This window comes from Girardinichthys multiradiatus, chromosome 12 (genome assembly GCF_021462225.1).
Source record: "Girardinichthys multiradiatus isolate DD_20200921_A chromosome 12, DD_fGirMul_XY1, whole genome shotgun sequence".
Taxonomy (NCBI): Eukaryota; Metazoa; Chordata; class Actinopteri; order Cyprinodontiformes; family Goodeidae; genus Girardinichthys; species Girardinichthys multiradiatus.
Window position 1 is genome coordinate 52403179 of NC_061805.1, and position 12797 is coordinate 52415975.

Consider the following 12797-nt stretch of genomic DNA (forward strand, 5'->3'; position numbering starts at 1 on the left):
AAGACAGCATCTCCAATCCAATTCATGTTCTCCTTCATCTAAAACCTTTTTTCCGCCCACATGTTCTGTCGCAGCATTTCAGGCGTATCTTATGGAACTAGCCCACTGCGGCAGCCGGAAAGACCAAGGACCAGGTGAGGGCCCATTACCATACAACCTGGTGACCTAGCCTCTAGGAGGTCAAGAGGAGGGGATACCCATCACAGCCCGGCGTGGCCCCTGTGGCCCAGTGCCAACACAACACATCCCCGGTAGCCTAGGCCACCCAATGGGAGCCCACCACTCTGGGACTTGGCTCAAGCACCCACCCTGTTATTTTCTCCAAAACATTTCCTTAAGGCTCCATAATAAAGATTAAGTTAGAATATATGCAACATCTGATGTTTTTCGAGCCCCACTACTGTGGTCTCATTCAGTAGAGAGGAACTTCTCAACATCAGAGAGTCCTCTCTTGGGTTTTTTTCACCATCTTTCATCGATCCGAGGTTCACTGAGCTCCTGGCAACCGGAGCTGCGGCTCTATGTGGGATACTGCGCAGGAAGCGCCGGAGGGGGAACCATGCTGGCGCGCTGGTAAAGCTCCGCCAAAGAGGACTACGAACACCACTGCCTTCAATCCACCTGGCAAATGTCCGCTCTCTAAACAACAAGATGGACGAGCTGCTTCTTCTCACCGGTAAAAACACGGACCTCCGTGGATCAGCGGTTCTCTGCTTCACCGAGACATGGCTGAGTGAAAACATCCCGGACCGAGAACTGCTGATTCCGGACTTCTGGCTGCTCAGAGCGGATCGCAGCACGGAGCTATCGGGGAAGAAGCGAGGAGGTGGAATCTGCTGACGTCTGTGGTCATTAAATCCTTTGAGCTTCTGGTTGAAGAACCTGAAAGACATCACAGGCCCCCTGCTGAACCCCCTGCAGTTTGCTTACCGAGCAAACAGGTCGGCAGATGATGCTGTTAACTTAGGTCTACACTTCATCCTGCAACACCTCGACCATCCAGGGACGTACGCCAGGATCCTGTTTGTAGACTTCACCTTCACCTCCACCTTCAACACCATCACACCAGACATCCTCCACCAGAAGCTCACCCAGCTCAACGTCCCAGCCTCCACCTGTCAGTGGATCAACAGCTTCCTGACGGACCGACAGCAGGTGGATCGGCTGGTACACTGGTGCAGTCAGAACTACCTTGAACTCAACCCACTCAAGACTGTGGAAATGGTGGTGGACTTTCATCCTCAACAACATCTCGTCAGCTATGGACCACTTCAGGTTCCTAGGAACCACCATCTCTGAGGACCTGAGATGGTCTTCACACATAGACACTGTTCGAAAGAAGGTCCAGCAGAGACTGTACTTCCTGAGGCAACTCAAGAAGTTCAACCTTCCACAGGAGCTGTTGGTCATCTTCTACACTGCCATCATTCAGTCTGTCCTGTCTTCATCCATCTCAGTGTGGCAGATGTTCTGTTGGCTGCAAAGAGCCACATGTGTCCGTGCACATTCCCCCGTTGTCGGATAACGGATAACTTTCTTCCCTCATTTATTTTAATCTCTCCCATAATGTCCAATAACATCGGTTAAGGGAGAAAATTCTCAGTACCTGGACTTTGTACGGATCTCCAGAGATGCGGAGAGGTTTGTCAGCTCCTGTGGGCATCGGGCCATCTTGGATCATCATCATCTTGACACCGGCTCGCTCCTGGGAAACCCAGAAACAGAAGAGCATTCGCATGAAGGTCATACTGTGAGAAGTTTCTGTTTCAGCCATCCAACCTCAAACCTGAGGTCACCTGGCGCTGAAAGTTCTGCTCACCAGAACCCTTCTATCCTCAGATCACACACATTTTACCTGCAGCTGTTTGATGGTGTCACCTCCTCGACCAATCACCAGCCCCACTTTGCTGGCAGGAATAAGCATCTCCTGTACCGAGGTCCCGCCATCCCCGTCTCCATGGAAACCTGGACCGTTTCTACACCTCTCCACGATCTGCACCAGCAGCCGCTTCGCCTGCCTGAAACAGAAACAGCAGGAGGAGGTGGATTTTATTGGGCTCTGATGTGGCAGACCAACACAAAGCAGAACCGGACTGTGAAACGGTAGAAAATGACACATGGGTTTAAACCTCAAATCTGAAAAGTGCGGTGTGCGTTTATATCCTGTCCCCCTAAGTCTTGCCAAAGATTCTTAGGTGGAATGAGGTCTGGACTTTGACTAGGCCATTCTAACACATGGATACGTTTTGATCTAAACCATCCATTGTATCTCAGGCTGCATGTTCAGTGTGGTTGTCCTGCTGGAAGGTGAACCTCCACCCCAGTCGCAGGTCTTCTTCCAGAATTGTCCAGGATTTAGCTCCATCCATCTTCCCTTAAACGTTGATCAGCTTTCTTGTCCGTTCTGAAAACAAGTGTCCACACTGCATGATGCTGCCACCACTATGTCTTACTGTGGGAACGGGGCATTCATTTTCCGCCACATCCCATTGTTCATCTAGGAACCTTCTGGAACATGTTTCTCCTACATGGTTCATAACATACTGCAGACAGGAAATCTTATGACCTTCTTTCAGCGACGTCTTTCTTCTTAGAGGTCAGATTTATGGAGCTCACGGCTAATCGTTGTCCTGTGGAAAGGCTCTCCCACCTGAGCGGTGTTTCTCTGCAGCTCCTCCAGAGCTACCATGGAGTTCTTTGATGCTTCTCTCATTGATACTCTCCTTGTCCAGTCTGTCAGTTTAGGTGGACGTCCATGTCTTGGTAGGTCTGATGATGGATTGAACTAGCCTTGGGATGTTATTGTAGAACCAAACCCTGCTTTAAACAGAACCAGAACATTCTACTTGACCTTTCTGCTGGGTTCCTTGGTCTTCATGATGCTGGTTGTTCTCTGATGTTCTCTAAAGAACCTCTGAGGCTAGAAAGAGACCAGCTGCAGTTAGACCCAGTTTAAATCACACACAGCTGGACTCTGGTTCTGATCAAATAACTTCTGAAGGTAACTGGTTGCACTGTTTCGGGCTGTCAGAGTAGACACTGAATATAAAGGCGCACCAAACCTAGCAGATTTTACCTCCAAAAACTTTGGAAAGCAATGAATCATTGTCCTTCTGCTTATGAACTACTGTGAGTTGTTCTGTCAATCAAAAACCCAATAAGGTCCACTGAAGCTTGTGGAACGGGACAGAATGTGGAGAAGTTCTCCTGCTGGTTCCTGTAACAGAGAAGCAGAGACCTTTCCACCTGAGGTTTGGGTGAAACTGAAACTCACTCGATGCACTCTGGAGTTCCTGTGAGTGAACACGGCCGCTCCATCAGACCTCCACTGTCTGCAGACATACAAACCAAAGATCAGTCTGCGCCAACTTGAACAGATCAGAACCATGAATGGATCAGAGGAGAAGATTCGTCTCCATGAAACCCATCAGAGGAAAACAAACAACTTTAAACCAAAGACTCACCAGAAGCGATCTGGATCTTACATCCTGACTCCAGCTGGATCCTGGTGATCTGTTCTCCTCCTCTGCCGATAACTGCAGAAGAACATTGAGAGAACATTTTACCTGCTGCTTCCTCACATGATAAAGAACGTCAGACTGAAAGTGGTTGAAAGGTGGAACTCACTGAAGCCCACCATCCTGTCAGGGACCTTGTATTCCTCAGTCATTACCCTGCAGCAACACACGGATGAGAAGATAAAGCCACAGCAGAGTGTTTGTGTCAATAAGTGATTATGCTGATGCAGACTGCAGGAGGACAGATCTATAACACTTCTGCATCACATCATCTCACACTGAGATCTCTTTGCAAACAGAAACATGATGCTGAGAGCAGGTGATTATGGGATGTCATGCTGAGGGTGTGTGTCTAATCAATAAGAGATCCTCATACCTTTGATGGCCCATGGCTGGAAGCTGGTTACCTACTGAGGAAAGACAAGAAGCCATTAGACACCAACATCTACAGATCTGCTGGACTCTGTCTCACTAACAACAAACAGGAAAACATGGGTCTGATTCTGGTCCATAAGAAAAGATGTTCCTGCTGAGGTCAAAGGATTCAGCTCAGGTTTAAAGTTCTTATGTCTGAGGAACGCTGCAAACGATTTTCATGGAAAGGATTCTTCAGGTTCAGTAAAAGGTCCAGAATCTGTGCTAACCTAATAAAAAGCTGCAGGGGGAAAGTTCTGGTTCAGCTTCAGTAATTGGACCCGTCAACTCTTAGACTTTTATTGTGTCTGGATTTGGTTCAGGTGTTGAAAAGGTTTTAAAAGGCTGTTTAAGGTCTTGGTTGAACCTGGTGTTAAGGTGAGTCCTGGACAGCTTTAAGGACGACCGTTCATACCCGGCATTAAACCCGAACTGAGTGATCAGAACCCAGAACTAATCTGAAGCAGGTAAGACAGTCCCAGAACACCGGAGTTTGGTCCAAAAACCCAGTCTTTATCCTGGCCAGTGAACCTTTTCGGTGAGCAAGCTGTGACTGAGTGAGGAAGACTCAGTTAGCTTCAGGGTTTAAGATGAAGTCAGGGGAAGCACAGAGATGTAGGAAGATTCTAGACAGGACACTGTACTTTCTACAGAGGCATGGAGATTGTTCCTTCGGACAACAGGAAGCTGAACATCGTACCGCCAAGTTGATCAGATTTTTCCTATTTGAAGATCTTGCTGGAGCTGGTCCTTGAAATACTGGAAGTCTTTTCCAAACCGCACAGTTAAGGTAGTAACATGATTTTTACCAACATAAAGCCCTAGGCTCCGTTTAAAATGTCATCTCTAATGCAGATCCGCTCTCTCTCTCTCACACTGTGTCACGTCGCCTCCGGTCCTGATAGAATTACTGATTGATCACAGATACAATCAAGAAAGAACGATTTAACAATCTAACTTAACAGTCAATCAGAGCTTTTTCCTCCTATTATCATCAGCATTTAAGAGTTTTAAGCTGTTTTATAAGTCATGGTTTGATCGGTTTTAGTTTACCGTAAACCTTTAGTCCAGATAGTTCCGGATCCATTTTATCCAGAATGGAGAAACACATTTTATTCTTTTAGTTCTTAAAGAGAAACAGGAAAATGTTCCAATTTGCATCAACAGGTTATAGACTGAAAATCGTCCAATATTAGCGCGATCGGTTCACACCTTAGTCTCTCTGAACAGAGACTAAGTAACAGAACATCAAACACGTCTAGGTTCGGGTTAGGCGTTCTGGTTCAGAACCAAAAGGTTTTGGTTTGGTGGGAGATCTTTGCTATGGTGGCAGGTTTTTATAGAAGGATTCACTGTGTTACATGCTTCAGGACTGGGATCAGACTGGAAAACCTCTAACCTTGTAGCTCAGGCAGAACAGCTCCGGGTCAGGAAACAAAGGTGGAGTTCAGGAGGAGCATTTTAGCTGGTTTGGAGACCTTCATTGTTAAGGGAGAATGTTCTAGCCCAAGATTATATGTTTGGTTGAAAGGCTGGAGCTGAACCACTGATCGTGTCTGATGGATGGGTTGCTGTTAGATGCAGCTGCTGTAGATCTGCTAACCAGATCCAGCTCAGGTGGTTCAGGTCAGACTAAAGCCTCCATGAACCTTTAGAAGGCTTCAGAGGTAAAGATGAGCTAACATAGATCTGCAGGAAGAAGCAGTTCGTCTTGACGGGCTTACGAATCAGATTAATAACGGGTTCTGTTCAGGTGAAACATGAACATGAAGGTCAGTGACGTCAGGAGCGTTCTCTGGTCCGCCTCACCTCCATCCTCTCCGGGTCGTTTCTGTCCGGGATAGTACAGCGTGGGCTCCACACTTCCTGAGGAGCTGTTGAGGTGGGACATGGCTTCTCCCCCCATCTTCCCCACAATCTGAGGCACAGACAAAAAACACAGAAGGTCAACTCGTGGTCAGAAGTCAGAACCCAGTTCCCGGACTTAGATTCCCAACAAAAAGTCCAAACACATATAATGAAACGAGGGATTCGCCCATCTGAAATACATTTCCCTTCCTTCCCCTTGGACACCGTGAACAAACTACCACACCGCTGACATTGCTCCCCAACTGCAGTTAAACACCCACAATCCTGTGCTGCATCACTGTCACATGACCAGTGGTGGCCACTCCCCCAACAACAAGGTGGAAATAAACACGCCTGTTTCAGTCTTGATGCTAGGCTGCGCTGTGCAGATGCACTCAGGAGGAGAACATGGAGAAACATCAGGGTTCCTCTGCTAGTTTTATCGGAGGAACAGGTCGGACCTCTCTTCCTCTTACAGTCTACTTAATTGTTTTAATCTATTTTCTAAATAATGCAGGAGAGGAAAATAAAACAACCACAGTGGTTTTATCCCTGGTATGGAAGCTCGTATGGGCCAAATCTCCCATTTAACTGGCACTCTAGACTTTCGTTTCAAATAGAGCTCAACTTTATTTAAATTAGAAGTAAAAATGATCCAGTCTTTAAACAGTCCTGACAGGAAAGGAGGGAGGATTTCAAAATAAATTGCAGCTCTCTGTGTCATTCACACGTTCATCAGCATGAAGTAAACACATGAACTCAGTATCAGAAACTGTAAAATGTCTCAATGTTCATCAGCTGTGGTTCCTGTTTCTTTAAACATCTGATCAACTATTGAAACCCAATAAATGTGTTTTTACTTCAGAATATTGCAGCTAATCAGCATCTTATTCATTTGAATTGTTTGCAAACCAAATGTTTTTAACAGTGTTGTTCATATAAAAGGACAAAACGTTTGAATTCATTCCTGAATTTTACACATAACACCTCAATTAATCCTGATTTTTTAACAGATGAAGACATCGATAAATAAAGTTAGACAAACAGAGATGAACAGATAGATGAAGACAAATAAATATCAAAATATATAGATTTATACATGGACACATACATAAAGGAGTGTTTGTTCAATAACTTAAATTATATCGAGTTTACTATCATGACTGACTGACCATCATCAGTTTGCTGCTCTGGAGCATCCAGGTGTGTGTTAACACAACGTCAAGGTGGAAAGACATCAGCAATGAACTTGGTTGTTGAAGGAGAAAGCCTCTTCTCACTAAAAACAAGATGGCTGCAGGACTTAGGTGAGCAAAGGACAGGACTTCTGGGACAACGTCCTCGGGACCGATGAGACCAAAGTGGAGATGTCTGCCCATAACGCAAAGCAGTTAAATGTGAGACCATCTGTTTTACAGCAGAAGCTTGGTCCAAACTGAAGAAATCGGACCATCTGCAGAACCAAAGCTTAACATTTTCGTCCTCTCCCTAAATACTACGGTAACTCCAACACGGTACGTGATGCTCACAATGACATGAGGTGTAAACGTTCATAAAGACCAACCAGACCCAAGTTTCCTCCCAAACAGAAATGATTTCAAAACCAAACCAACATCTAATCCCAACATCAGTAGCGGAGATGAAACCAGCAACTTTACAGTCCAAATTGATCCCGGCAGCAGATAAACCAGCTTCTGAACGCCTGCAATCCCAGTATGAGTCTTTAGTGGGACCATTAACCAGAGCAACATCTGGTCATGAACAACAGAATCCGTCTTCACATTTTCAATAAATGTTTAAAACAGAATCAGTCTCCTGTCTGGGTGAGACGGTGTGGATGCTGGTACCAAAACTGCTGCCGATTCTCCTGCTAAGCCCAGTTCAGCCTGAACAAACTGCTCCTGCAACCAGGAAGCTTCCCAGTAAGGTTCCTGGATCTGAGATCAGCTGAAGCAGAAAGCATTTAATCACTGAACAAAACAACATGCCCTCAACCTCTTCATCATGGTCACTGAAGAGGTGCGGAGAGTGAAGCATCGCAGCGAAAAGGTTCTTTATTTCACCTTTATGTATATGGTTAAACCTCACTGAGACACAAGGTCTCGGTTTCCATAGTGACCCGTTTTAAAACCCAGAAAAACATCAAAGCGAAGCCATGCCTTTTTACTGCAGAGCTTATATGGTGGAGGCAGCAGGCTGCGGAGATCTTCTGATCCATGCAGATCTAATATAACACCTGCTTCTTTCTGTGTGAGCACCATACTCGTACTGGGACCAGGTCTTCAGCTGGAAAGTTTGCAGCCTGCTGAAGAAGAACAGGACGTCACAGGAGCTGAAGCCTGCATGGACAAAAGTTGCAGACTTGAATTCTTCTACAATAACGAGACACTGGTGTGATGGTAGGTCACACAACTGAATACACTGTGGAAATGATGGAGAACCTGTGATTCATTCCTTATGCAAGGAGCACGTTTGGATCAGACCTTCAGCTGTATGGACTGCGTGCTCCCAGAGCGACGGAAACCTCCCTCAAACAGCAGAGATCTGATCCTGATTTGGACAAATCAGCTAACAGCACAACATAAGGAAATAAACCTCATCACTTAGCCTGTGTGATATAAAAATAATTCAAGGAGGCAGCCAAAATCATCGAGTATTTCCCGATTATAAAAAAAGAAAAAAACAGGAGGTGTAGTAGTGCACTTGCATCTTCTAAGGTGTAGGGGGCAGGCTAGTCAGTATGGGGAAATAAGCTGCTGCTGAGCTACGTCTGAAGAAGAAGAGCAACACAGACGTGCTAACGGCTCTGTGGCCTGTTAGCTACCAGACTTCTGGAGGACGCAGGCCGTCACCTGTTGCAGAACGAAGGCGAAAACGAGGTTATCATAAACAACGACGCCAAAACGCAGCAGCTTCAGCTTCAACCCAAACGTCAGACCAACCAACCACAGCATGATTCTCCTCACACTTCCTGGTTCAAGACAAAAACACAGGTAAGCACATGCTGCTTCATGCCACCTCCAGGAACAAAGTGTGGTTTCCATGACAATATAAAGCAGCGCTGATGCTTTGTAAAGGTTTTGTAAAACAATATTTCTCAAATTTTTAACAATGCTTGAAGAACGATGGCCGTTAGCGCATCTAGTTTTAGTTGCGGCTGCCAACATGTTGCAGTAAAGACAGAAACAGGAAGCTGTCATTCAGCACTCGAGTAAAGCGCCATCTGACTATTCTTAACGACTCTGGACCAGCTTGGGTTAGATCTAGTTCAACATCTAAAGCACAACTTGGACTGGATTGTTCTAGATCTTTTAAGACCCAATTTGAGACTCGTAAATCATTTGATTCTGTTAAAAGAAGACTGAAGCTGGACTGTTTTACACCAAGGTGTAAAACAGTCCAGCTTCAGTCTTCTTGCAGCTTCCATGCTGGACTCGATGTAAAGGACGTACCTGCTACACAGAAACGGTTCCACAAATCACAAACTGGGCCTTAATCTGTAACCTGGGAACGATGATCCAGTGTAGGTTCTACTCAAGTATTTTAGATTCTGAATTCAATCGGATCAACGTAGAAATGAAAGTGATTATTTTAATTCATGGAAACATGGAGACCTGAGAACAGAAGCTCAAAGAAACTAGAAAATAATTGTTGAATTAGCAGGAAAAATAGAAAATCGATAAATCGACCACAGAACTCCTTCGTTTCAGCCCTAGACTCTAAAAAAAGAATCGGATCTTTTGACTGAATCAAAGGACTATTTCAGGTCAATTCATCAACTCTTTGTCTAACCACAGAAAAGGGTTCATTCATCATTTGTTGAATATTTATAGAAATATCTTTTAAAGTTAAGGAAATGTGATGTTTTTGTAAATTTCAGGGTCACAACTAAAATATCATCATCAGAAAAATGAGAAACAATATCAGGAATTTCTTTGTCAGTTTAGAAAGCCGTGGTCCGGACCAAAGGACTTTCCTGGTGTGAAAACAACCCTAGAGGGGCCAGCGTCATGAACCTTTTGGTGGGAGTGCTTATCCATTCATTTATTGCTTAGATCCTTTCATGGTGTAACTGCGACGAACTGAAATGAAGCTAATAAAGATGGAGATCTGCCAGGAAGTCATAAATGCAGCAGGAAGACTGATCATCTTATTAATAAATGGATACTACCCAACGCTGGTAACAGTTCAAGGTAACAATATTTGACTCCTTTTTCAACAATCCAAACTTCTCTTGTCCTCCTAAGAGTCGGCTACTGCACGTAAGATACTGACTGCCTAACAAGCTCTCAACAGAACCCCAACACCAGCTGTCTGGACCCTTTAAAGTAGTTAACAGGTTGACCTCTTAGTTGTATTACAGTTTAAATGTTACGGTCAACTTCTAAAAGCCAAACCCGGGCCTGTGGACCAGCCTCTGACCATCAGGCCTGCAGGTGGCTGCTTTTACATGTAACATTATTTTATATCCTGTGACTGATCAAATACATTTAAAATAAAATGAATAATAAAGACAGAAAACAGCACAAACTGGCCCAAAAGAACAGAAAAGGGGAACAAAATGACCTAAAATGATCCGACTATGAAGTTTGACTTTTTTCTCTGTTTTTCACCTTACATTTCCTTACAATTAGCCTAAAAATAAAATATGAAAAAATAAAAAGTAAATACTAAATGAAGAAATGCCAATAAGATGTCAAAGTGACAAGCAGAACGGTCCATATTGGTTCCCTCTGTATGGATATTTCTGATCTGCTGATAAACTAGTTGAGTTTAAAACAGTTCTGCTGTTTTTTATATGTTTCTGCTACCAGATCATATTATCTGGTTTCTGATGTCTCACAGTCTCAACAGATTATCTGCAGATACTTAGAAGCAGTCTGGATGCGACTCAGTTCTCCTGCTGGTTCTCCATATGGTTTCAGCTCAACAACTGGAAAAATACACTGAATTTGGCTGCATTGTTTTAATTGATTAAAAGTAGAATGGATGTAACTGACTGATTGGAATGAGCATCTCTCTATAAACTACTGGTCAAACGTTTGAGAAACACTTTCTCATTCAATGCTTTTCTTTATTTTAATGACTATTTAAATTGTACGTAGATTCTCACTGAAGGCATCCAAACTACATTTGGAATAATGTAAAACTATATAACTTGAAAAATGATTTATATGTCAGATTCCTTAAAGTAGCCGCCCTTTGCTGTGAATATTAACCTTTGACCTTCTCTCAATGAACGTCTGGGATGTTCTTCCAAGACTCAGGAAACCATTTCAGGTGAGCACCTTCACATGTTTATGGACTCAGGTCCCGGTTTAAGTAGCCTAATAAATAAAACAAGCTAACAGTAGAGCATGAAGCTCCTGGAGAAAACGCCAGGAGAGCAAAGCAATCATCAGAGTGACTTTCTGGAAGAATCTAAAAATGTTTATTTCACATTTTATTTGCTATATAATTCCATGTTTGTTCATAGTTCTGTTGCCTTTAGTGAGAATCTACAATGTAAATAGTCATGAAAATAAAGAGAACTATTGACTGGTAGTATATATATATATATATATATATATATATTCCTTTCCAAAGTACTTTGAGACAACATTTGTTGTGAACCAGCTGAATTGAATTGTTAGTTCTGTCCAGTTCTAGTTAAATTCTGCTCGTTTTTGTTCTCTTGTTGGTTCAAGGCCCATTTTTTGTTTAAGTTCGTCTTCCTGTGATTTTTAGGAACATTTTTATTCTTAGGCTTTTTTTCTTTTTTTTTTTTTTGCAGTTCCGTTGGTTCTGGGTCCATTTACAGCCACGCGGCTGCAGAACCTTCTCCCAGGCTGTTCCACAGACCCTCTGGCTGGTTCGGGCCACGCTGGGAGCCCTGAGTGTAGAACCACCTGAGCAGGTATAGGAACCACCCCTCCCTGCTACTGTGGACGGCTCTGGGCTTGTTGCATAACACCAGCCTACTTTCTACCTTTCCAGTAAACAGCCGTCTATAAAGGGAGGGGGTCCAGTTCTTCAAACCATGTCTGGACCATCGCCCCGAATCAGGACAGGTTGCAGGGTCATGGAGCCCACTGATGAGCGGGTTTTCCCCTCCTTCTTGCTGCTCGGAACCAACAGGTTGCCCCGCAGACTCTCTGACACGTGTGGCCAAAACTTAAGTCCCGCTCCCCCCTTAACTTCCAGCCCGACTCCCCCTGCGCTCCTCTCCCGCTGACAGTTCCACAAACTCCCCACAAACTAACTCGGGAACCGCGTCAGGCCCGGTGAACTGGACCGAACCGGCCTCAAAGTCCAACTCCGAGCAGCTTTCTGAGCTAGTTAGCATGCTAAGAGTGTTTGTGTTGACGGAGCAGAAGTTCGGAGCAGCAACAGCTCAAACACCATGAAAAGTGTTCCGACTCGGTTCAAACAACGCGGCTCCACCCGGAACCCGTGTGTGCTGAGCCCCAGAAGAGTTGTTACCTGCCGGGCCCTCTGTAAAACATCGACCAGGCCGTCTGACTTGAGCCCCGGCTGGTTCATCGAGGCCTGTCCCTGCACCAGCTCCGCCATCACCGCCGCCGTTAGCCGGATTAGCTGCCGCTGTTAGCCGCGCAGAGAGAGGAAGTACTGCGAGAGGGCTCACTTTGAGCCCGTTTTCAGGGACTCACTTCATCAACATGGACGCACACTGTTTGAAATGTGTAGGATTCTACTGAATGGGCTTTGAAACCACGTGTTGTGAATTGACGCCATAGAAATAAAACTGAATTGAATTGTTTATTCAGTTATACATTAAATATATAGATCATTCATGGTACTAAATATATCGGCTAAATTCAGAACACATATTATAAAATTAAAATAAACTAGTTAATGTAAGTAGAATTAAGATAAAAAAATAAAATATGTGATGATCTTCATTTATTTCAGAGTGTAATCGGGCGTAATTATTGAAAATTGAAATAAAAAAAGAACATAAATGAAAGATGGGGATATAAAAAACCACCTTTGATGTGAAAACACTACTTTTTCTTT

General features: G+C 44.3%; 1 protein-coding gene across 7 annotated transcripts in view; it reads right to left on the bottom strand.

Moving 5' to 3' along the window:
• LOC124877753 (far upstream element-binding protein 3-like) overlaps positions 1 to 12429 on the bottom strand; it is a 45876-nt gene extending 33447 nt beyond the window's left edge. For 2 of the 7 annotated variants that reach the window (XM_047381218.1, XM_047381219.1), the window contains exons 1-8: positions 12243 to 12427; positions 5742 to 5850; positions 3895 to 3928; positions 3628 to 3674; positions 3465 to 3536; positions 3275 to 3332; positions 1856 to 2018; positions 1607 to 1705 (exon numbers count right to left, since the gene is read on the bottom strand). In XM_047381218.1, the coding sequence (XP_047237174.1) occupies positions 1607 to 1705; positions 1856 to 2018; positions 3275 to 3332; positions 3465 to 3536; positions 3628 to 3674; positions 3895 to 3928; positions 5742 to 5850; positions 12243 to 12332 (672 nt within the window). In that variant the 5' untranslated portion in view covers positions 12333 to 12427. Of the gene's footprint in view, positions 1 to 1606; positions 1706 to 1855; positions 2019 to 3274; positions 3333 to 3464; positions 3537 to 3627; positions 3675 to 3894; positions 3929 to 5741; positions 5851 to 12242 lie in introns of all 7 variants that reach the window. The other 5 variants (XM_047381220.1, XM_047381216.1, XM_047381215.1 and 2 more) reach the window with 5 other exon arrangements.
• Positions 12430 to 12797: the final 368 nt, after the last annotated feature.